We start from the raw sequence: 27,052 nt of genomic DNA on the forward strand, positions 1-27,052 counted from the left end.
TTACTCTCATTCCTACTAAAATCACACATTTGATCTACATTTAAATATGGGAAAAATAATGCAGCCAAAGCAGACAATGTGTGATCGCCATTTTGGCATGAATAACTAATTGCAGAAAAATGGTACTGCCCCCAGTGTTGACTCGGGGACTGCTCTATAATCCGAAGGTTCTATAATCCGAAGGTTCTTTAGTCCGAAGGTTCGCTAGTCCGAACATGTGTTCATAGCATTCGCTAGTCCGAATTTTAAAGAGGTTCTCTAGTCCGAAAAAAATTGAAAAGAGGTTCTTTATTCCGACGGTTCTTTATTTGAAGGTTCAATAGTCCGAATTTTAAAAGCGGTTCTCTAGTCCGAATATGAAAATAGGCTCTATAGTCCGAATTTATAAAAGGTTCTATAGTCCGAATATAGAAATAGGCTCTATATTCGAATTTAAAAAAGGTTCTATAGTCGAATATAGAAATAGGCTCTATAATCCGAAATCAAAAAGGGTTCTCTAGTCCGAAATTGCAAAACGGTTCTATAGTCCGAAACGGATACCGTGTTCTTTAGTCCGAATCAGTAAAAAGGTTCTATAGTCCGAATTGTTAAAACATTAACATATACTGCGCCTCTAGCTAGATAAAGCAGAGTTTATATGGTAAACATGGTAAGCGGGATGGCGCTACTGCTAAAGGCGCACACCACCAAATCACGATGTAATTAATGTGGGTGGATTCCTGTAAAAACTAAATCTTTTTTGGAAACATTTTGGCCTTTTTTGTGGACTTCTTTTTTGGCCTTTTTTGGATCGGATTCCAAATGAAACCATCTACAACCTGACCAACACCACTCCACTGGTTGCCAGAGTCAAGATTCATCAACTCAAATTTCTCGGCCATATACTGCGTCTTGAAGATGGCGAGCCTGTGAAAGAATATGCGCTTTATATTCCACCACATGGGAAGAGGAAACCGGATGACGCCAAGCACACTGTACTTACAGTATGTCCAGCACCTCCTGGGAGATACTGAAGGGATGCTGCAGCCAAACAAAATTGTGTCGCTTGCCCAAGATCGCACTAGTTGGAGAAAGCTTGTAGTCGCCTGCTCCGCAGCCGACTGATGATGATGATGATGTGGACTTGTAAGGAAAAAGAGAGGCATGTTAGGCCTATACCTTAAAAAATTTTACTTGGATCGCGGGATGGCGCAATTAAAATTAGAACTCGAATACACCTTTGATTATTTAGTATATCGCATAGTATATAATATTATAACGGAATGCACAATAGATGAAAATGAAGAAAATACCACCAGAATAAAGATAAACGTCAATGTATGTTACGGAAAATATCCAGAAAAAGCAATCATGTTGAACTTCAGCGGAGATGTATTTAACAATTGATGATTTGACACTGAAACAAATGATGAAAATAAAATTCGGACTATAGAACCTGTTTAAGAATTCGGACTAAAGAACACGGTATCCGTTTCGGACTACAGAACCGCTTTGCAATTTCGGACTAGAGAACCTTTTTTTAAATTCGGACTATAGAGCCTATTTCCATATTCGGACTATAGAACCCTTTTTAAAATTCGGACTATAGAGCCTATTTTCATATTCGGACTAGAGAACCGCTTTTAAAATTCGGATTAAAGAACCTCTTTTAATATTCGGATTAGGGAACCTTTTTTGAAATTCGGACTATAGAACCTTGAAATAAAGAACCGTCGGAATAAAGAACCTTCGTAATAAAGAACCGTCGGATTAAAGAACCTTCGGACTAAAGAACCGTCGGACTAAAGAACCTTCGGACTATAGAGCTTCCACCGTTGACTCGTGGTCAACTGTGACGTCCTGTTGTCAGATTGAGTTGGATAGCTGCCATTCCAATCAAACTCTGTTTGATATTATACAAATACAACATGTTTTGAGGGGAAGTAGTCAAAACTACTGGTCCCGAGGTGTTGGATGATTTGACTACTTCCCAATGTGTCAGTGAAGGGTAGAACTAAGTCAAATCATCCAACACCAAGGACCAGTAGTTATAAATACTTCCTGAAATGGAACATATTATATTTGTTTTACTATACCTCATTAATATTTTCACTATCACAGTAAAAGTAAACAAAGCTCAAAACACACCGGTATCGGTAGGCGTGCCAGCATGGTAAATAAGTTTAATATTTGCTTACACAATGTGCCTGATTTTATTGTAGGGTTTCTGTTCAATCAATTTAGATTTGAATTATTATAATTGTCTTTTTAACACTCCATTAATAACATTTTGTTTTGTAAAACGTCAAATTTGCATGTTAATATCCATCGGTGATCTCGTAACTGCACTAGATGCCATTTTCACAATAAACGCATCTGCATAATGCTACGTATGAATGCAGGTCGAATAACCATGTGGATCGAAGTAGGGGTGTGGAAGTTTTTATTACTTCCCTGCATGTGCATAATTGCATAGGCATGGGGAAGTAGTCAAAATACGGCCTACTCTGATGCTAGCGTTAATAACCAATAAGATGTTTGGGTTAAAATATTTATGAGGTATAGTAATTATTTCTCCACATTGTCACCTGGTGAACTCTCAGCATCATTCTTGGGTAACCCCTGCAAGTCAATATCCTCAGCCTGTGGCTCTTCTTCCATACGAATCCATCCTGCAGGTCTGGTAGAAAGGTAAAAAGTATTAAAGGTAAAAAGTATTAAAAATAACAGACAGATGGCAATGGGCAAATAGCTTTTGGACATTTTATATGTATGTAAAAATGAAAATATATGCCCCCTTAAATGAGTTGCTTAGCCACCCGGCCCCCCAACTCAACACAAAAGTTGACAACCATGAGAGTTACCAAATCTTTGAAAGGCCCCCTTTGCAATGATTTTTCATCAAATTACCCCCCTTTTTCATGCAAAATCAAGGACAAAATTTGGCCTAAAACACCCCCTTTTTGTGGTTTTCAATGACTAGAATTTCAAACACCCCTTTTCAATGATTAGAATTTCAAACACCCCTGATCAATTACACTAAATATTGACATAAAAGTTCTGGATTTTCTCCAGTACCCCTTTTATCCAAATTTCGCGGACAGTGCAAATTAAATACCCTATATTGCTGATTTCACTGTCAAATTTCACTGTCAAATTTCACAGACAGTGCAAATAAAATACCCCTATTTTGCCAATTTCGCAGTCCTTGCTACTGGTAAAAATTACCCCTTTTCCGTGCCATTTGTTAACTCTCATGGTTGTCAACTTTTGTGTTGAGTTGGGGGGGGGGGGGCCGGGCTTAGCCACTCAGGGCTCTTAGTGAAATTAAATATTAACATTTGCAAGAGAGCTGGGGACTTGTTAGAAGCATGTATGAGGAAAGACTGATCAATTTCTGAAAAGTGTACATATTGCAAAAGATATTTTCTAATGAAAATACAAAATAGACAAATTTTTCTTCATGCTAACCAATTTCTTGAGTGTGCCACTGTTTTTCCTGATACAGCATAAGAGTAATTTTTATCTTTTCAGTGAGAAATCCTTAAACATAATATAAACACTTATTTATATGATATTGCTTAGTGAAAAGGTGTGTAAAGGGAGGAGGTGTGGCAGATTTGGGGTGCTTTTCAGCCTTTTTGGTATTATTTGGGGTGAATTATCAGACAACTTGTTCAGAGATGGGATTTTTTCACAATTTTCTGGAAAAGTGCAGATTCTCTAGCCAAATACCGTAAAACCCCGTCTACAAGCATATAGTGTGCTTCTGATGAAAGCTACATTAATCCAGTCGCCATTATGGAGTTTGAGCAAATAAATTACGGATCTAAGCATATACAAACAAGTATTATTTTAAGACTGATCTATTGTATTGGTATATTAACGCTTGCTTCGAATTAATTAAGCTTTTATAAAAACACTATATATGCTTGTAATCGGGGTTTTACTTTATGTGAAAACTTTAGCAAAATTTGCAAAATGTTCCTAGAAATGGGCACATTTAATGTAATTTGGAACAGCAATAAATAAATTCAGTATATTTTGGGTCTCTTTTTTTGTCAAATTTGGCATATTTTTGGGGTAATGATTTAAAAATCCCAGATGAACATTATTCTATACAAACCCAAATTTTGACCGCCAAATATCACATCCTTACTCCTCATAACATTAACAAATTCAACTCATCAAGTTCTTCAATTCATCAGTTACAAGGAAATTGCAAAAATGATGGAGAAATGCATGACAGAAAAGTTAGTTAGGTTAAGGTAAATGGAAACTGCCAGTGTATACCTTGTTCACATCTCATCATCTGAATCTTCTTTCAGCAATTGACTCAAAGCCATATCAGTACTACCATTGGATGTACTGCTACTTAAAACCCACCCTTGTGGCCTAAAGCAAGGAAAATAAGACGGTAAGAAAAAGAAACCACAGTGATCAACATTAAAGTCAGGCCTTGCTGTTTGAGACGAGCGATCACTCTCACTCGCCACCGCTCTCCCAAACTCAATTTCTAGCAAGCTATTTTCCACTCGCCAAAGACACTAAATATTGCTTGCCTAAAATTGAATCCAATATCAATTTACATTCAAGTTTCAGCACTTCAAAATATTCGATCTATCATAATAGGTTAGCATTAATCCCTGGATACGAAAGAGAGGGTGTGAACAGCTAGTGTGAAATTGTTTTATATTAGTATGAATGATCTTTCAAACATAGCGAGTGATTTGATTATAATGTAGAGAGTGATTTGACCACTCACCTAGCATCATGCTAGCGAGTGATTGGCCACTCGCCTTTAAAATCTAGACAGCAAGGCGTGAAAGTGACAATGTGCTCTATCACACGATCATCAAAACAATAATAAATAGGCCAATTTGATTGTAACATCTCATGTCTATTTCATCAAACATTACAAATAACTTGCTTTGTAGTAAATTGCTATTCCCAGCATTGGCTACTCATGTACAACAGCCCCAGATGCACAATAATAAAAGCATGTACAAGTCATACATACTTTTATACAATCCTATCATTTAGAACATCAGATTTTCTTTTCATCAGATTGCTTTCACATTTATAATTTGTTCATTTCATTAAAGTTAATTTTTTATTACTTCCATGGTCTGTGCTGTGCATCAAGCATACACAAGCATAAACACAGAAGTGATAAACAATCACACTGATTGGCTGATCAACAGTCTTGACAACAATACATTTACGCGATCGCCGATCTCAAGCACATACTTTGACCACGGAAGTAATAAAAAATTAACTCAGACATCTATGCTTCTTCCAAAATGCAGAAGTCTGAATTTTGAAATCAAGCTTGTTCTGGTTTAGTCAATCGCTGATAGTCCCTTTCCAATTCCATAATCATCTAAACTGTTGCAATTTGTGCCAGATATTTAATGATATCTTCTGAATAGTCATCTATTAAATCCCTTAAATCCAAAGGGTATCTTGCATTATAGGTAATTGTGTCAAATTTGAGTTCAGGCCCATACCATTGTTGAAGGTCATTGGAATTACACTGGCAGTCAAGTAGTGTACCTATCTCCATGGTTTGCAATTAGTGCTGCTTTAAGCCATGCATCTAGCCATCTACACTAGCTGTTATCATTGAGGACATTGCAAAATTGCTTGGTATCAGCTTCATATCAAAGGATTAGTAAGGGATGCGAGTTTCATTTACAGGATAGTGGGTTGTTTAAGCTAGCAAACTCAAATATTCATGTACCAGTTTTGTTGGCAAAAAAGTGCCAAAGAATGCTGATAGCCTGCAGGTGTATGTACAATTTCAGTTTTATTTCATGCATTCAATTATAAACATAATACAGAATAATAATTTCTTTTTACAAAATAGTCCGGAACATTTTAAATTATATGACAAACGTATGAGAAGCAGTGGATGAGGATGCCACTAAATGCACAGCCTGATGTTGTGTTATCCTGTACAGTTCATGTAGTCTAATCCCAGTGATTTGGACCGAAATTGTGCATCATGAAGGTTCATCTGAATTGGTATGCAAATTTAATGTGCTGTGCAAGACATAATTATTATAATGACCATGCATTATCCCATTGTGACCTGCTCCACGAATTGAGAGTAAAGTCGCAAGTTGGTACTTTTGAGAACCCTGGCTGCTGAATGGATGTTCTGTATTATGTGCACCTGTACAAGACAGTAGTAAGTATGTCTTTGTGAGTGGAGCAATCTGCAATTCTGTAATGTCCTTTGTGAATGTGAATGGGGCACACCATGCACAATGGGACATTCACAAAGGCCATACTAATTTACTTTAAAAGGTGTGTGTCAAACCAGGAAAGTTCCTGGTCAAAAGAACACAAACTCAGCAGCTAGGATGTCCTGAAACCAACTTGCATCTTAACGCTCATTTTGTGGGAGCAGCTCACATATATATGTGTTAGTGATAAATCCCTTACCTAAGGAATGGGGCCGACAAGGATGGATCAACATGGTGACTTATGTGATAGACTCTCCTGTCTATTTCACTAGCAAGGGATCCAATCAACATAGTTAACCCAGCAGATATGGCGCAATACCAAAAGAAAGATATCTGGTAAGAAATCAAGTATTTTAAAGTGTTTGGTGAGAGAAATTCACATATCAACATACAGTCCAACCTCTCTTATCCGGCCATGATGGGACCAAGCATTGTCCGGATAAGTGAAAAATCCGGATAAGTGAAATACATGTAATTCTGCATTGACTGTCCCAAGTACTGAAATGGTGACAACAAAAGATTGTTTAAACATGGTGTAATAACACTAAAAGATGGCTTTAGAGTGCTATTTGCAACATAGATGTCATTCTAAGCATTCAGAGCATGGAATTACCTGTGGTAAATCATCAAAAACACATTTCCCTGTGAAGATTTCACATCCGGATAACAGAGAGATCCATACAAAAGAGGTCCGGATAAGAGAGGTTGGACTGTATTAATAATAATCATATTTACTTAAATTACCATAAATATAAACAAAACATGATAAAGGAATACGGAGCAAATGATAATTCAGGAAAGGAAATAGATTTGAAAGTCAAAACACAGAGTGCTTTCCTTTTCTATTACATGTACCTAACATAACTCATATTAAAAGTACAAACAGAAATTGCTAAACAAAATTAAAATGATAATAATAAACAATAAATTTCTTAATTAAAGGCCCAATCAGTGATTTGCTCATCCGGATGATCGTAAAAATCATCAAAATTCAGTTTTTGGTACCTTTGTCATTTAGTGTGTTTCTATTGGGACCATTTACCTGTAAAAAGACGGTAAAGGGATTAATTCTGCTCAATATAAACTGACCTTCCCCGCTATTTACCGGTAAACAGAGGCGAGTTTTTACCGGTAACGTTTTCCTTCTTGAGGAAGGAAAATAGCGGGGACGCTTACCGGTGAACGTCAATAGAAACTCACTCCGTTCCGATTGAATGCGCATACAGGGAAGAAAATGGAAGTTGAGTCGCAAAATTGACCTCTGCATCTTCAATGAGCTAGCTTGTTTATGTATTATACCATTCCGTTCGCAAAAATTCTTAGGCCTAATCACGTACAAATATTTGACTCACTTGCTATAAATAAAGTAAATGGAAGAAATATTCATAATGCATTATCCGTGCATTGACATATTATGCTAAATATTTAACATGATTTATGATTTATGACCCTAGTAAAAGCCATGAAATAAAACAACAACAACAACAACAGCGGATGAATCCAGCTGTGCATGCGAAATAAATAGAAATCAACTCGGATCCGCGGTGGTGAAGATTAGAAAGATTTCATGAATTTAATATTATGTTGTTGATGTTAAATTACTATTCACTAAAAAGAATATTAACTGAAATTAAACTGTGAAAGATTAAATTCTAAGACCTATTTTTTTTTTGCGCGCAAAAATACTGAGTAATCACATCGATATCACTGAGGGGGATTTCCCAATGGGGTAATTTGATGTCACGAGAGCGAATGAAAATGCTAATAAAAAACATTATTCTTCAGTCTTCTTTTCTCGTGTTTGCTACCTCATTTTTAGCCAAACAATTAAGAAAATACTACAATATTAAAATCCACAATGCTTATGCGATTGACCCGGGATTGACCCCAGTGCACGACCTTTCGGCGGCAAACTTTTAAGGTGTGTCAATTGATGCTGTTCATCGAGTGTTTACCGGTAAACAACGTGCAATGGAAACTGACTGTTATCCGCCTTTCGTCGCTATTTGACGGCGAACAGTTTTACCGGTAAAATGCAGGGGACTCAATAGAAACATGCTAATTGTCATAGATGTGCTAACATAGCCTGCAAGTGGTTCAGCCGAAAGCTGTGTATTTAATACAAAATAAGACATTTTACACAAATATGTAATTTATATACTGACAGTATCTAAATTAGCTACATGTATTTGAATGGGGCTTCAACTTCGTCAATACAGCTGTTTTCTTTGTTTTTTGCCAAATTTGTCATTTCAAAAATACCAGAATGACAATTTGAATTATCCTTCACTTTTAAGCAATTTATAAACAATTTAATTTTTTTACACTTGCGCTGAGATCACTGAATGGGTCTTTAACTGATTCATGGGGACTGATTGGATCATTGGTCATTCAATTAATTGATTGACTGATTAAGGTGATATTTGAGGCATTTTGGAAGTGCTCTATGAATGTTTTAAACAGATTGCAAGTATTAAATCTGAGAAATTAAAGAATAAAGGAACAAAATTTGAAAAGAAAAAAAAATTAAGTATAAATGAGTGAACAAAGTAACAAATGAAGGGAGGATAAACAGATGAATGAATGAACATACAGATGGATAGATGGACAATGTCTCACCCTATACAGCAACAGTACATCATCTGGAATCTGCCCATTATCATCCTTGTAATACATAGCTCCTATGGACATCCAAACTGCTATGCTAAATCCAGTGACAACCCCTACAATAGCACCCCTGAAACAGAAGGATTATGACAGTAAAATATCACTGAAAGCTTGAAAAATCTGATTTGATTTGATTTATCAAAACATTTTCAAAATATGTTTGCAAAAAAATTGCAAACATTCAAAATATGTTTGCAAAACATTTGCAAACATATTTTTTTCAAAAACTATCCCGTCAAAATCAATCAATTTTTTTACATGACTTTAGCAAACTTAAAGCCATATAAAATTTGCTGAGGACGCCCTCACTGATTTTTTAAAATTCATTTTTTTACGATTATATTATATTGTACTTTATTAAACCAATATCAGTGGCGTACCGTGGCCGCCCCAACCCCGGGGGGCTGAAGAAGAAACAAGGATTTTAGGCGCTGGCGCCCTAAAAGCAACCTTTTGTCAAAACACATAAAAGCCCCCCCAAAATACGCGCATGAATATACCCTGCAAAAATCAAGACTCTAGATGCTGTAGTTTTGTCAAAATCCGAGATTTTGAATAAAACGATGGAACTGGCGTTTTATTATTACGACGGAATTATTAGTCGAACGCATACACGATGTTCATAACACAAAGTACGTACACGGTGTGCGGGACGGTGATCTACACAACAAAGGGTCGTACCATAACATGACCGAATGACTGGTACGTATTGGCGACATATATGCGCTGGTAGTAAATTCCAATTTTCTTTGCTTTGCCGTAGTTGTTCGCTCAAAAATAAAATGGGATATATCTGACAGTAAAAACTAACATTTTATGGCAAAGAAATGCTAATCTATTTTGTATGAAAATGTTATAATATGGCTTTAAAGAAAATAATGCTCACAAAATGCAAAATTATGGTAATACCCTATTTGTGCACAAAATGTCAAATTTCTAGCTAATTGTCATGGTTTTGATATCCAAAGAAACCACACAATCTGGCCCCACCACTGATACCACTGTTACTGTACCATAGTAATGGGTCAGCCTGTATACACATACCTTGATGTTGTCCTTTTACACAGGATTCAGTGAGAAGAGTCCAAGTATAGGTCCTCCAGTACCACCACCTATTGTTTGCATCATGCGGATAAGACTACCTAGTTTGGGAGCCAGCATGCCTAGGAATACTGAAATTATTCCAAATATTACAGCTGAAAAAAGAAAAGAATAGATTGAATCAGTTATCAATACTGTGAAGATTCATGTTCAGGAAAATAATACAAAAATGAAAAAGTTTTGCACTAATTCCCTCAATGACACTTTTCATAGCTATACACTAGTCCTGCCTGCTGCCTTACATCGCCCCGGGTGGACCATTGCAATGGTGTGGCACTTGCTAGTGTAACAAGCTGATTTTGTTTGTTTGTTAATTAGACTGCAACAAGGTGATTTTTCCAATTTTGTCAACTTCCAAGAGAGAACTACACCAGGAGTGCTCATCTAAGAAGGGTGAAATTAGACTTCGAAGATGACCGCGCTGATGATCTACCAATGAACTACCCCTCCAACTGATAGTAAGACTAGGTTCCTGTGACCAGTCATTGTCCCTAATGACATTGCACATCCCAGTTCCAGCAGTGCAAACTCTGCTCAGCTGACTCTAGCCCAAGGTCTGCTGGGTAATATGGGGCATTGACTTCGCACGCTGGTTTACGCCACTCATACCAGCTGTTCCTAGCCTGAAAGTAGGATGGAGTGCCCAATCTCTGATGATGATTTAATCAAAACCGGTTTAACCCACCAGAGTCTGGTCCTAAGTCCAGAGACCTCAGAGAATTGTTTGATGCCTACCCAAGACAAGGAGATATGCAGTTCAAGAAATACTTCCCAAGACACCTTCAAAGAGGCATTATAATGGAGTGCTCATCTATATAAGGGTGAAATAAGGCTCCGAAGGTGACTGCACTGGTGCTCTACCAATGAATTACTTCTCCTACTGTCTGCTCAATTAGCTTAGATTTTTGTATTTTTTAGATATTTGATAAAATAACAAATTGTGGTCAAAGTCTTTTGGTTATTTCTCCAAGAATTACTATCAAAAGCTTTAATCAGTGTTACAAATAAGCCAAAATGTGCAAGTGCTTGGAACTCAAGTGCCAGAACTTGATTGTAAATTTTACACATTATATTTAACAGATTAAAGACTCTAATGTTAGACTGGTCCATATTTTGTGACACTTTTTAAGACATCACGCTTACAACTCAATAGGGCAATTTCACAAAAGGTCATAAGATCAAGATGCATGAACAAGTACAAAGCAAATGAGTCAATCAATATCACTTCAACTGGGGATTTCTTTTATGCTTTATGCACGCATCATATATTCTGGAGGCAGATTTGAACTAATGACCTTTCGTGAAATCGCCCTATAACAAGTTATGCCAGTAGTGTTACGTAGATGTCTTTTTGACATTGGAGAAAAGTATAGTGAATGCAGCACCTTTTAGCAACAGAATAAATCTATGGTACAAATGCGGGCAAAGCATGCAAAAAATGTTGGCATGCTAAACTGGTGCAAAAGTGGAATAAACTTACACGAAGCACACAAAATTGGCACTTTTTAAGCTAAATGGCCAAATATGAGCTTAATTTGGTCAGGAACTCACATACAGGTGTCAACATTTGAAAGATGATTGTATCGACCATCCCCCTATCAAAATATTGCTCACTATGTATGTATGATGCCCAAGGGCTAGCCTTATTTTTACCACTGGCCCTTACTGTCATAGATTGTATCCCAAATGACTTCTATTTACTTTAGCATTAACTCACTCAATGTTTTGCTGATTATTACTTCTTTCAGGTCCTTCTCGTGAGACAGAGGCTGCTTGCCAGATGGAAGTTTACGATTTTGCCACGGACGTACTATATCAGAAAGAACTACAGCAGCTAGTGAATTCAAGCCTGATGCCATTGAACTGGAACGCAAAAATACATGATCCTGTTATAATAAATATCAGCATTTTCACACATTCTACAAACCTTTCCTTTTAAAATGAAAATTATAGCAAACCCAAACTACAGTTGTTCCCACAACAGATTGTCTCCATTTACCCAGACATTTTTCTGAGAATTTGTTATATATTTGACTAAAAATAGTGGAATTGCAGTGATTTTTTATTTTGACTGAATAAATGGAAGAATGCCCTTCCCCATATAATGTGCATGTTTACAGTTGTTATGTGATGAAAAACTGGGTGGAATTAGAACTAGAACTGTTCCAGGGGGTTGGAATGTAACTAGGCATAGGGGTATTCAGGCCTGTAGCAAGGCACCTCCCCCAAATTGACAAAAAGATGGGAAAATGTACAAATGTACCAAAGGAAGTCCAAAATATGAAGACAAATAACCAAAGCACCACTTTTTCATGCCAAATTTTCATGTTCAAATTGCCCAGGAAAGGTCAATTTAGTGGGGTTAAGTCAACTTTTTACATGTAAGTGAAGTTATTTACTTTTTTGAAATTTTGCACCTCCATCTGCAAAAGAAATCCTGGCTACGGGCCTGCCAAGATCAATATGTCAAATTGTGTTCGATGATAATTATATCATAATAAGCTTCTTACTTACCTCATACATCCTGCATACAGACATGCTACAAAAAGACCCTGTATTCCTGGTATCTTACTGAACTCACGATTTACAAAATATATCAAAATCTACAAAGAAAAGGAAGAATACAAAATTAAACTTATAATCAACTCAAACTTTTCATCGTCACTTCATGTACAATGCGCAAACAATTAAAGAAATCAAACTCTCTTCATATTTGGATGTTTCATCAGTATCAGCGTTACAGCGCTTTGAACACTCCGTGATCTGTGGTAAGGCGCTATATAAATACAGAAATTTATTTTATTTATATTTATTTTATCATTTTATATTGGCATCCAGAATTAATTAATATACTAAGATGTGTGCATTCCTTTTAAAGAGAATTCTTTCTTTCCACAATACATCATACAGATGTGCATCTGCTTAACCATGTTAACCACCAATATCAAATACATGTACTATCATTTTATGAAAAAATAATAAAGTTTAACGATGTGCAACAAGTTAAACTCAATTTAACCTGGCTGAGAATATTAATCGATCCCATGTTTTGTTCTCTGGGTCAGAGGTCAATTGTTATGGCAGCGTGTTTGTTTACTTGACCGGACCAACGGGTATCGTCGCCTTCGCGGGCTTGGGTGTGTTTCGTTGGTATTTTTCACTGTTGATTGGAAATCGGACATGACAACATCTAAATAATTTTCTTTGCGATCCTGATCCGCCAGTGATTGAGTGATATTCGGTAAGCTTAACTGCTGCCGTATTCCAACCATCAATAGTCAACTCATCTTGTACACGTACACGACAGAACAGTATTGTGGTACAGATTATTGAACTGAAGCTGATAAAATTATCAATCATGGGTCGGAATTCTAAGAAATCGAATAGACGACCAAGCTCTAATTTGCGTCAAGTAAATCGGGCGGCGGATAATAATATGGACAGAAATGCAAATCGCCAAACTAGATCACAGGCGCAAGCCATTAGGCGTCTGATGTCGACTGATAATAATGATATTAATAATAATGATAACAACAACGGGAGAATGGTGGTTCTGTGTCAATTTCCCAAGTTCAGAATCGTGGACGAGGACGTGGTAGAGGGCGGGGAAGGGGCCGTGGTGGTCGTGGAAGTGCATCTAATGCTCCAGCTGCTCTAGGGCCCCACCGCCAGAAGTCATTGCAGAACTTGAACAACAAGAACAAAATAATGAACAAGTGCATGTACAGCCAGCGGTACATCAGCAACCAAGACCAATGGGCCATGAACATGTACAACTCCATGAACATGTACAGGGACAGGTAGATGATGTACAACAGGTGCAACAACCAGCAGTGCATCGTGTGATGGAGGGTCAACCGCCAGTAGTAGTTGGTCAACAACAACATGCGCAGCAGTGGCAGTACCAAAACCAAAACCAGGCTCAGGGAATGAATAACAGAATGCCTGGACCAAGAGGTGTAGCCGATCGGCTGTTAGAAGGTACATATGAAAATAATAGTAGTGTGATAAATGTAAATAATGCATTGCCATTGCCATTGATGAATAATGATGTTAGTATGAATACATGTACAGTACCAATGAGTATGAATAACAGGATGAATTTAAATAGTGCATGTACAGTTTCAATGGGTATGTCGTCAAACAATACCACAAGTAGCATGAATAGCAATGCATTGAATATGATGGGGAATGGGAGATTGAATGATCAGGTCATAAATACAATGAGTAGTGGTACTGGGGTTGGTGCAATGAGCAATAATGCATCTAATATGCTTCAGATGAATTCTATTGGGAATCGTAATACAATGAATTCAAATGTCATGGAATTGGGTTCAGGGACCGGTCATATCAGAAATGTAAGTGGTGCAAGCTCAATTAATACTGGTGGAATCGGTAGTGCATGCAGGGGTCATGAATATTCCGAGTACTACATGTATCATGTCAAGTCATGCTGCCCCAAGTGCAAATATGCACGGGCAAAGTATAATACGAATGTTTTCACAGGTTCAGTAGACCATATTCCTTGTACTCCCGTGATTATCACCATATGTGACTATGAATGATATCAGCCAACATCAATTAGGTTTTTCTCCTCTGGTATCAGTGTGCAGCCCATTAGGCATGTCTGTACCTCAGAATATTAAAACAAAAATTGTCAATGGGGATTATGTAGATTTAGCGATGCTCTTGGAAAAATAAGTGACCCCAGCAAGCAATTTGAGGATGAACAGGGCATGGCACTGTCAGTCAACCAAAATGGGCAGATTATTTGGAAAAGCAATAAAGTAAAGAAGGTCATTACAAGTATACACTCGTGGACATCTGTATTTTTGGTATACAGCTCAGTGTTTTTGGAAGCTCACCCTACGCAGGTTCAGGAAATGCTAAAATACATGGATACGGTTAGAACTGCGGCATCTAGGTTTGGCGGCTGGGGGTGGCGATCGATGATCAACACTTCCGCATGCGACAGCAAATGCAACCCACGCTCATGGGCTATTATTGATGGGGAGCTTTGGGCATTATATGTTACATCACCAAGCTTCACCAGCCAGAGTTTAGAGAATAAGGGTTTCGTAGTTCGAGGGAAGCAAAGAGGGGGGTTTCGGCAGTCATTTCGATTCAGAGGACCATCTCGAGTCGGTTGGTCAGGAGGATTGTCAGGAAAACAAAAAATGCCCACAGACAAAGTGTGCTTTGACTTCAACAAGTTCGCTTGTGCCCGACCAGAATGCATCTACAGCCACAGGTGCTCTGGCTGCAAAGAGTTCGGTCATGGGCTTTTCAATTGCAAAAAAGCAAAAAAGTAGTCAAAGTATGAAAGGTTGTAGCAAATCGCGCAATGATATATGCTTATGTTGCAAATATCCTTCACCAATTAAGCTTGAAGCTTTAATGCCATATTTGAAATTATATCCCGATAGAAAAGCAGCATCAGTGTTGGGTGAGGGTTTTCAATTTGGATTTAAATTAGGCTTTAAAGGGCAGAGGTACTTGAAAGATGCTCCTAACTTAAAGTCGGTAGACTTGGAACCAGAAAAGCTATGGAAAAGTTAATAAAAGAAGTTAGATTGAAACGTCTTGCAGGTCCTTTTTCAAGTTTGCCCATTTCTAATTTAATGGTATCTCCAATCGGCTTGGTGCCCAAATCTGAGCCCGGAAAGTAAGGTTAATTCACCATTTGTCATTACCGGAAGGTAAATCAATAAATGACGGATTGACCCAGATGTGTGTGTAGTAAAATATGCAAATTTTGATGTGGCTGTTCAGTTGGTGTTAGAAAGCACGGGAAGGGCGCCCTCATGGCTAAGGCTGATATTGAATCTGCTTTTCGGTTGTTGCCTGTGCATCCTGAAGATTTTCAGTTGCTAGGGATGAAATTAAATAACCAGTTTTTGTGGACAAGGCTTTGCCTATGGGCGCCTCATGTTCACCGGCCTTTTTTAAACATTTTCCACATTCATTGAATGGGTGGTCAAAAAGGAATCGGGGTCAGATAAGGTCAGCCATTATGCAGATGACTTCATATTGGTTGGTTCGAATGACGTGGCAAGCAGGTCGTCATGCCAGCGCCTTGTAAGTGTTTCAAGAGGTATGCGGAAAATTAGGCGCCCCTTAGCGAGGGAAAAATCAGTAGGTCCGTCCTCAAAATTGACTTATTTGGGCTTAGAGATTGATGCAATAAAGCAAATTGTTTCGATACCTGAAGGTAAACTGTAAAAAAAAAAAAAAAAAGTACAGAATGCGCTAAAGATGACACAGATTTCTCTTCGAGAGTTGCAATCTGTAATAGGTTCGTTGTCATTTGTATGCAAGGCAGTTGCACCCGGTAGAGCCTTTTTACGGCGTCTAATTGACATCACATGTGGCATTAAAAAACCATGGTGCAAGTTGTGGTTAACTGCTGGTGCAAAGAGGGATTTAGAGATGTGGTTGCTCTTTTTGGAACATTTCAATGGAACAACGATTATCCCCGAACAAGCTTGGTTTATAGAAAGTGACTTACAATTATTTACAGACGCAAGCGGGGAGATCGGGTTTGGTGGATATTTTAGAGGCAAATGGTTTCAGGGCAGGTGGCCAAATGCAAAAATCAAAAAACGTTCTATAACCTGGCTTGAGTTTTTCCCAATATTAGTGTCGGTAGTGTTATGGGGAGAGCAGCTTATTGGGAAGAGGATTATTTTAAGATCAGATAATATGCCAGTAGTCAAGATCATTAACAAACAGTCATCAAAGTGTCCTCAGATTATGAAACTGGTCAGATTTTTCGTACTCCAGTGTCTAAAACTCAATTTAGCCTTTTGCGCAAGGCATATACTGGGCAAGGTTAATGATATTGCTGACGCTCTCTCTCGGTTTCAGATGTGCCGTTTCAGAACAGTAGCGCCGCAGGCAGAGTCGGTGGGCACACCGGTGCCAGACTTCCTTTGGATGCTCTAGTGAGTGAATCTCAGCGTCTCTTACGTGCTTCATTGGCTCCAGGAACATGGATAGTGTATAAAAGGAATATAGAAAAATTTATAGATTTTAGAAATTGTTTTCAGTTAGGGTCAGAGTGGCCAGTAAGTCAGGACCAAATAGTATCTTACATATCGTTTTTATCAATGGAGAAGTGTGCCCCATCATCTATTAATTCATGTATATCGCCATTGCATTCGTGCACAAGATTAATGGGTGGTCTGATCCAACAGCTTCTTTCCTCATTAAAAAATTGAAGGAGGGGTGTAGAAGGTCCAATCCTAGGATAGATTGCAGACTGCCAATTAGCCCGACTATGTTAAAAAAACATTATCGAGAAACTGACATCAACATGTAAATCGGAGTATGAGATAAAATTGTTCAAAGCTGCTTATTTATTAGCATATTTTGGTTTTTTAAGGGTAGGGGAATTTACATGTGCAAGCACGAATGGGGACACAACACGTATGATAGCAGTTGATGATATTGCAATCAGAGGGTCAGATATGTTTGTTAAGATAAGAATGTCAAAAACTGATCAGAGGGGGGCTTCAATACAGCTCAAAATTGAAAGTTCATCACACAGAAATTTGTGTCCTGTAAGAGCAATGTTAGAATATTTGGAAGTAAAATCAAATGGCAGTGGTCCATTGTTCACTCATTTCAGTGGAAAACCTTTGACATCATTCCAGTTCACGCACATGTTGAAAGAGGGCGTGAAGTTATTAGGCCTATCCCTTCCTCCTTTAGTTCACATAGTTTTAGGATCGGGCAGCCACGGCAGCATCCATGAGTGGGTTTTCAGAGAGTATTATCAAAACAATGGGGCGATTGAAATCATCAGCATTTCAACTCTACATAAGGCATGAGCGCATGATAAATTTTAACTAATATGATTGAGGAATTTGTTACAGGTCCAACGCTTGTGTTTTGCCAAGTGTCCACTTGGACATAATGATGAGTGACAAACTTATGTCAATGATATATTGTATTTAATGACAATTATTAACAAATAAATTTATGTTAATTTCAGAAAAGGAGGTGTAAAAGACGGTCATCATCTGAGATGGCAGGCTAAGAGTATGAGTTTGGTAATACAAAGTAAATGTATACATGTTAACTGGTAAAATTTATATTTGGAGTCTTTAGGTTCAGAGGAGAAGAAGTATTCAACGCCACCTTTCGGGTCATCACCAGCTAGGCTGTTGGTCATCGCTAGCAGAGGCAGATTGAATAATTCTTTGTTTTCTCTTAGTTTGGTATAGATGTTAATAATCAAGTGGTATACCCACAGAAAACACGAATAGCTGCTTGCCGTTTTGTTCTGTTTTGTCCTCTGCAGGCTCTATGCGTACGTGGGTCATAGGCGATAGTATAGTGTTTCGGGCCGGTCAAAAGAATACGCAACTGCATGGCGGTGGACAGGTTAATTGGTTCGGCAAACCTGGGTCCAGATGCGAGGGACTAGTTGGTAAAGTGTTGTTTCAAATGAAAAGAAGGCCATTCCCTACAACTCTGATTGTCCACGCCGGCACCAATAATATATTGTCTACCCCAACATGGCAAATCCGAGAGCGAGTGCTACAGAACTTACAAGGTTTAAGAGAAGTGCTACCAAATACCAGGATAATTTGGTCGGATATTTTGGTTAGGTTGGGTTACATAGAAGAAATAGTAAAGGGGCTGGAAAGAAATGTCAGAGAAACATCAACAAGTATGCACATGGGGTTATTAAGAAAGAATTGGGAGGAAACGCTCATATTGTAGTGCATTCGGGAATTTTACTTCCTCTAGGCGTAATGAGCATGGCAGACCCATCTATATGTATGATTGTGTACACCCATCAGATTTTGGGCTCCTTGTTTTCAAGCAAACACTTTCGAATGCCCTAGTTCACTTCAATAATTCACCCCAGTCGATAGTTTATCCTCCAGGTGCGCTAGGGGAGGATTATTAAGTACTTACATGTACATGTAATTTGACAACAAGGTGAACTAACAAGTTTTAGGGGGGGGGGAGGGGGGAGGGTTACGCAAGTTCCTTATAAATACAAGTAACTTGTGTGGGGTTTTGATTTATCTCTGATTTATTGATAATGATATATATGCACATATTATAAAATGTAACATTAATAATTAACAACTTATCCATTGTAACTTCAGGTCCCACGCCTGTTGAGTCTTGGGCTACGTCGTCTGGGAGCAGTTGACCTGTATTCACCCTTGTATAGTACCTTTATTTATTGTTAATGTTCCAGCCATGATTTTGTGTGTTAATGATCAAACAGGGGTTTTGGGTCCAACGCCTGGAATTTAAGCTCTGGGTGATGGCCACCTGCGGCAAGTTTTGATCACGTGTTGTCGTATGGAAAAATTTATTGCGGCATGGCGTTGCAATAAAGTGGATAGTCAGTGCCCACTGGCATCTCAAAATTTCCGATCTAATTTAAATTCTCTTTGCGACTCTGGCCATTGTGCCGCTAGGGTTTTGGGTTGGGGCAGTCACTCAATTTTGAGAATATCTTTTATAACACGGCTGAGTTCATAGGTACGGGTGAGGGTCTGATCAAAGTGAAATAAATTGGTTGTCGTGTTTGATTACCAACATGCAAGCAAAATGTTGCGTCCTTGTGCTTTTTAAGTTCTCTGTCCAAGGGTAAAAGTAATTGTTCATAGTATGCATACAATTAAATGCATGACTGCTGTTCCATGGCCTATTGTCAGATATTACATTTTAAAATGCAAACAATTATATTTATTAATATTAATTGTGTTTAAGTATTATCACTGTTTCTGTATAAACTGGAAGATCATCTTTAAAGGTGTGTCTATATACAGTGAATGTATTTCACTTTTTTCTCTGTTTACAAGAATCTTTACGAGAATCCATTCTTGGATTCTTGCCAAAATTCTGACCCTGATATGTCGTCCCTGTATTGGTCTGCCATGTTGTATTTCAAACCAGAAGTAGTATTTTGCGAGTTCCAGAAATCGTATTTTGTGAGTTTTTCATTGAAAATTCACTTCTAATAAACGACCCTCTTTTTGAAAAATGCATCGCCTCTGGGGCGTTTGAAAGAGTAAATATGGGTAATATACTATATACCAGATGTAATTCATTTCTTTATGGAAACATTAAATTCCCAGCAAATACGAAATGTTTTATACAAGTTATTTTTTGTATTTTGGTAAAAATGTTTTAACAATATTAAATGTCGGGTTATACATAGGTCATGAAAACGTTTTAAAACGTTTTGTATGAAAACACACTACAAAAATAATTTAAATAACATTCTGTTAGAATATTTGCAGTAAGTTATCATAAAATGTTTTTGAATGTTATGAAAACGTTTTAAACCCTTTATATACCCTTTATATAACCTGACATTTAAACATTTTCTGGCAACCTTTTCTAACCTTTCGCGAATGATGTCAAAAATGTTTTGTGTTTGCTGGGTTAGCTTGGCATCCCAGCCCCCAGCATGAAAGAGATAACAACCTGGATAACAAATGTTTCATTTACCTGATCACTTTTCTCATAATGTGGAGTGTAGTGAGGCATTGGTCCACTTGGTTCTGTGATATCTAAGGAAGCAAAGAAGCAAATATTAGCTCAAATCATATACTTTGGTTCACCGCAAGTTTGACAGTGGGGCAATACTTTTTTGTGGTTGCACCACAAAGTGTCCCTTTACCCATGTGATTCCATTCTGCAACCATAATATACCGTAAAAATTCGCCTAATGGCGCATATGGGCACCCATGGCAAATTGGAATTTTAGGTGCATAATGGAAGTACCCTAGCTCCTGTAGAGGTCCCACCAGCAAATGTGGGTCCGGACTCTTAATTCTTGTTGGGATTTTCGCAGGATGCATGATACGCACACAGCTGTACGTTTTGCTTCATCTGAGCTCAATATAGCAATTCTGAAACATATCTAAAAGCTATCTCAATATTTTACTAAGGTCGTGTTCTCACTACAGACATGGGGTCTCGTACCTAGGTCCGAGTCCACATACAAGTGGACTCAGTCCACATTGATTTCGCGTTCTCACTACCACCAAAATGCTGATGTAGGATCGACTCCACTTACCCGGATGTTATAATATCAATTGATGCATGACGTCACGAATTCTGTTGCAATGCATGTTTTGAGCCGAACTCACAGCACAAATCAAACTTTACTAGACTATCAATTTTGAAAGATCATTTTTTATTTCCAGGCCCCCTGATATATTTCTGCAATCTATGGATATGTTATTTTGTGATATGTATAATTTGGAAAGATCTGAAATAAAACGCTCTAAAGATTTTATATTAGGCCTATGTACGTGTAAAAGAGAAATACATCGGGTTGTTATTTCTGATTTTGGTCAAGCACGCCGATTTACACGCAACACAACCTCTAATTCACCATCAAAAATAGTGTAATTTTGACTCAGTCTAGCAAAATGTACACCTCAAAAACGAATATATTACATCTGAATAATATCCTTTTGTACTATCCTGTAAAGTTCAATGTCGTTTTGTTTAATTCTGAAACTGGATAAAATCTGTATCTTGCCGCGATGCCGTTGTTTTCACACTGCACGAGAAGCATGCTCCTCACCAAACTACGGCAAGCATCTCAAAGCTAATTTCCGTGTATAGCCACTTTCCCGAGCTTTTTCCACATAAAAATAAATGTTGTAAATTACTACATGAAATATAAAAGCCTGTAGAAATTTGTTCTATAATACCAGCTATGAATTTTTAAAGTTTAAAATGCATACGTTTAACTTTTATAATGGAAAATTATATAATGTAGACTGTATATTGTATAGGCCTATAGTACAACGACGGGCCATCAAGGTCGTGCATAGAGCATTTCGGTATAAGTGGATCGAGTCCACTTGTAAACGTGTTCTCACTATGCTGTTTGATACCACGTCCTAGGTACGAGACTACCTCAATGAGGTGGTCTCGATGCTACATCCTGGATGTAGGATCGAGACCACTTATTTCGCGTTCTCACTATGCTTGGAAGTGGACTCGATGTAGGATCGAGTCCACGTCCTGGTATCAAACAGGCATAGTGAGAACGCACCCTTAGTTGTGAATACATAACTTACTTGATACTGTTTGATTTATACCTATAGCTGGACCTAGTGGTGTCATAAAATCTGCAAAAAAAAGAAACCAAATCACTCACATCATTATGTTTGTTCTTTCTAATATGCAGTACATGCAAACTCCATACCAGCTGCTGATTTTGAAATTTGAATTAAGGTAACTCCCCAATTGTAATCCCAACCCTAATCCTTAAACCCTTATTACAATCAGGCCTTGAAATAAGAAAAAAAATCCAAGGTTTGAAATCTCAAGGGTCCTCACCAATTTTCGAGGGTCCGACCCGGACCCTTGCTTTTGATATCACGGTATGTAGACTGTAGAAAATTGAAAACCTGGGTTGAAAACGTGATGGGAAACTAAAATTAAAGTGTACTCATGCAGCTGGACGTATCGTGAACCAGATTTTTCAGTGGAACAACAAAACTAGGATTTTTAGCCCTTTGCTTGGTTCAATTTTTACAGGTCATGTTTTTTGTGTTTGTTATCCGGCCGTGCGACCTTCATATGGAAATGTAAGTTTAATGCTTTCTCACCTTAACCCTAACGCCCAGGGGGTTTTGGCGACAGGAAGGGAAAGAAGGAAAGAATAAAGAGAAAAAACAAAGAAATAAGTGGTTTGCTTTGGGTGGGATTCGAACCTGAGACCCCTCGCATGCCAAGCATTAGGTCAACGGCACTTTGCAACGGGTCTGGCGCTGGCCTGGCCAGCGAAAGCATGCCTATATATCACTTGGGGTGATTGTGTCATCACATCATGTGGGATGCATGCACGAACAGTGCATATATCAAGTAGTATAACTTTGTAGTACCTGGGAGTGTTAGAGTTAATGGCATGTTCTGAATCATTTAGAAGGGCATATCAATGTTGCATACAGCACTAAAATACCATATTTTCAATGTTACGAGGGGGTATCAAAAAGTTTTAGAAATCGCCCAGAAGTGAAAGAGCTATATCAATGAAATTTTGTCAGTGCAATCACTGGTCCTTATGTACATTATGGTCCAAAAATGGTCTCATAGGTATGTTTACTTTTTTTACAGGTTGCACTAGATGCCAATAACCTGCTGCCCCAGTTACTGCGCATAAACTGCAAGATTGAGAAAATTGAGGCAAGCAGCATTATTAAGATCCTGCTTTTGAAGGGTTGCAGTGCCTAGAAAATTGATGATGAAATGAAAGTTATCTTCGGTGGTGATTGTGATATGTCATTGTCGCTTTTTGGAAAAGGAATTTTTATTTCATCACAAATTTTCTGGGCACTGTAACCCTTAGAATGGAACTTAATCATGCTGCATGCCTCATTTTTCTCCATTTTGCTGGTTATGCGGTTACATAAGCAGGTAGTGACATCTAGCTCCTGTAAAAAAAAGTAAACATACTTATGAAACCATTTTTGCACCATAGTGTACATAAGGACCAATGATTGCACTGACAAAATTTCATTGATATAGCTCCTTCACTTCTGGGCGATTTCTAAAACTTTTTGATACCCCCTCGTATTATCCCATATTGAGATTTTTTGGGTGTCCAGTTTTAGCCACAATGTGTGGTCCCATCATGGCCAGATAAATGATGCCTACCAATCTGTATGTTAATTAATTCTGTTATTTAAACTTTATAGAGAATACACAACTGTGAAGCAAAGGCGAGTAGGAAAAATAATGTTTCTTCCACTTAACCACTAAAGCACTCAATAACTCTGTAGGAATTCCATACTATTTCAGTGCCAATAATGTTAAAGCAAAGTAAATGGAAGTTATCAAGTCTACATTATGAGTCAGTGGGAGTGGTCTAGTTCGTAGAAACATAATCTGATTGAACAATCGCATGATTTTGGGTACTGTCTATCAGGCTGTAGATGACCCCACGTCATCATGAGTGTTTATAACACGTAACACGCTTGTAGAGGTGTGCGTATGTATCGCATTGTATGAGTATACTAGTGTGGAATACACGCACGCACTAGCAGTACGCGCAACAGAATACGTGAAGTTGTAAACAAGTTTAGTTCATTTTATAATAAGGGGAGTTTTTATGATGGTAACTTAGCTTTTGCTTTATAGTTATTAAAATAATATTTAACTGACTAAGAATGACAATAAACGTCGTCTATCGTCTATCACATGGTAGAGGATAGTAAAAACAAAAATTCCTATCGTTTATTCTCTAATTACATATCGTGTGCTCTCATTTCCTTGTGGACAAACATTGAAACTGGGTATCTGATCTCTGTAAATTGGTTCATAAAAAGTAATCTAAATGCTAATAATGCTACTTCATATTTCTACACCTTACATCAAGTTTTCGAAATACAAAGATGAAAATAAAGATGGCTCTTTGCTCCATTACATTTTTAATTATTTTGCATAATAATTCAAAGTTACTTACTGTTATAGAATGCAAATAAAATGAGTCCATGTGAAGCTATTAATGATACCATCAGAAACTTCCATGGAAGACAATAAAACATAGCTCTGAAAAGAAAACACCAATTTTATTTAATTCTACTATGATGATTTGAATGCTTATTCGATCACACAATAAACACTACATTCAATATGCTGCATCAAGTAAGAGGAACACAGAAAAAAATGAAAGGAAAAGAAGAGGGGCAGGGAGCCTGTTTCCCACCAAAATTCACCCAATTATGGGCCAAAATAGTGTAAAATGCCAAATCCCAATGAAGCCCTTTTTCCGAAGTGACAAGACTTTACATGTACAGTCTCTCAGTAAAAAAAACAGTATATGTGACACGATCAATGGGGAATGAGTCGGATGTCGCCAATATTGATTTTGAGATATTGGCAAAGAAAGTGTTAAAATTCTTTTGTTTTATATTGTTTTCAGCAATTGATAAATTGGCGCAACTTAGCATGGGATTTTCAGTTTCTGAAAGCACTAAATGTCCTCTTTAGAAACATTATGCCAACCTCATTTTTGACCATGGTCGACATGTGACTCATTTCCCTTGATCATGTCACATATATATATCCCACCAAGTACCCAATAGTACAGGGTCAAAATGATACGACTGGGAAGTTTTTTAGTTTTGATTTTGCCCCCTGACCAAGAAAGCTGGCTACACACCTGCATTCATCTTTGTTGAATTATACATACACAGTTAACTTACTTTTGTGAATCTTTCAAACTTTTAGCAGTCAGGAATCTTTGTACACTTATTTGACTAGAAACAAATACGGGCAATGCACTAATACCGCCACCAATGATACAAGACCAAACTGACAGGCGCTCAGTGGGGTCTGGATTCCAGCTGAAAAAACAAATCAAATAAATCATGTGAAGTGACCATTATGTCGTGTGAAGTGTGTAAAATTACAGTAACTGTTATGAACAAGGTATCTTTGCACTTTCTGATTATTAATGGCTAAAAAGAACCATGTTTGGTCATGTGATGCTATGCAGATTGTTCAGTGAATGGAGTGGTAAGATTTCTTGATTACATTAGCCAATCAAAACGTAGACTTCTGAGCATGAAATTAATGTGTCAAAGCACTAAAAACATTTTTCTATAAAGAGTCAGGTAACAGAGAGATCCGTATGAAAGAGGTCTGAATAAGATTCGTATTGTGTAATACTTACTTGAGGTCCAGATTACCCCTCTCTAAGTTATAATTCAATACATAACTAGCTCCCCCAGCATCCCTAGTGCCTATGATAAGTATTGTGAGTATAGAGCCCAGTATAACAGCAAACTGGAAAACGTCTGTCCAGATTACTGCTTTGATGCCACCCTGTATTAAAAAATTAACATAATAATTATCAGAAAGCAGGCAGGGGAGTTTTCCTTTATTGAATTCCAGATTGCCAGTACATGTACATGTACAGGATGTTTGTCGGTCATAGACATTGGTCATTAATTGCTCTCCTCAATTATTCCAGGGGAGCTTTTAAAAATGCTCTCCTAGAGCACCCCAGGAGATCGATTAAAAGCTCCCCTGCAAATTTCAAACACCAGTTCATATCCGCCCACAACAACCCACAATTAACAGATTCATCCAATGAAACAGTGAGAATAAAGTTTCAAGAGTGAATATTAATGAGCTACTTGTTCACGATTTCGCCCAAAATTGTTGCATAATTACACCTAATGCTAATTAGTTATATCTGAAGACCCCCATTTTTGACATTTTCAGTTCTGAGACTCCAAGTTTTAATGACATTAATGAGTTTGTCAGTCCTTAAGACCCCCTCTTTGACTTCCCTAAGGAGTTCTTGAGGTGCCCTGTTGAGAAGCTGTTAATCAGTTCCAAAGACCCGTAGTTGGTATGCTGTTCAGTTCTGAAGCCCAAGGGTTTTTGATTTCATAATCTCACACCCTACCCTATATAAATTGAGTACTCCCCCCACCCCTCCCCGGATAAACATAACCATTTGAAAAAGCCTTTGCAGGGAGAGGTTACCAACAGTGAGATCCACAGCATCACACCCCAATTAGTAAGGGCATGGTTTTGAATACAGACACAAATTTTGATTCCCTGATAGCTATTGGGATCCCATTCCAAAGCTGTGGTGCAACTTCATCAGCAAATGAAGAGTCCCTGGCTCTCTTATAGATCATGGAATGGTGAGCTGGGTGCAATCAGAGGAAGAGACCAGAAACCTCATCTGGATTTAACTGAAAATCAATCAGGTGTGAGGGTGCTTGGTCATTAAAGGAGTATTTCGTGATCCTAGCATCCTCTTTTTATGACATTTTTCAGTACATATCCACGAAAAAAGCATATTCCCAAAATTTTAGTTGATTCCGATTTTATGCTTATGAGTTATGCATGATTATGTGTATTACACTGCTCCATAGACAATACGTTGTAATTTCGTTCTGGTATACCAGAACGAAATTACGTTGTAATTTCGTTCTGGTATGCCAGAACGAAATTCAAATTTCACGATATCTTTGCAAAACGAATTGATCTGCAAGAAATATTTTGTACATCAACATTATGTAGCCAGAGGTTTC

At 37.8% G+C, this 27,052-nt stretch overlaps 1 protein-coding gene across 1 annotated transcript in view; it reads right to left on the bottom strand.

Moving 5' to 3' along the window:
- Window positions 1-1,814: 1,814 nt before the first annotated feature.
- The window catches only part of LOC140151236 (sodium-dependent multivitamin transporter-like), a 34,920-nt gene continuing 9,682 nt past the window's right edge, over window positions 1,815-27,052 (bottom strand). Inside the window, 12 exon segments of the mRNA XM_072173504.1 lie at window positions 1,815-2,659; window positions 6,430-6,563; window positions 8,850-8,967; window positions 9,942-9,955; window positions 9,957-10,093; window positions 11,716-11,861; window positions 12,513-12,601; window positions 20,484-20,545; window positions 22,073-22,123; window positions 24,463-24,548; window positions 25,205-25,345; window positions 25,675-25,826. Coding sequence (XP_072029605.1) covers window positions 2,548-2,659; window positions 6,430-6,563; window positions 8,850-8,967; window positions 9,942-9,955; window positions 9,957-10,093; window positions 11,716-11,861; window positions 12,513-12,601; window positions 20,484-20,545; window positions 22,073-22,123; window positions 24,463-24,548; window positions 25,205-25,345; window positions 25,675-25,826 — 1,242 coding nt within the window. The 3' untranslated portion in view covers window positions 1,815-2,547.

This window comes from Amphiura filiformis, chromosome 4 (assembly GCF_039555335.1).
Source record: "Amphiura filiformis chromosome 4, Afil_fr2py, whole genome shotgun sequence".
Classification (NCBI taxonomy): Eukaryota; Metazoa; Echinodermata; class Ophiuroidea; order Amphilepidida; family Amphiuridae; genus Amphiura; species Amphiura filiformis.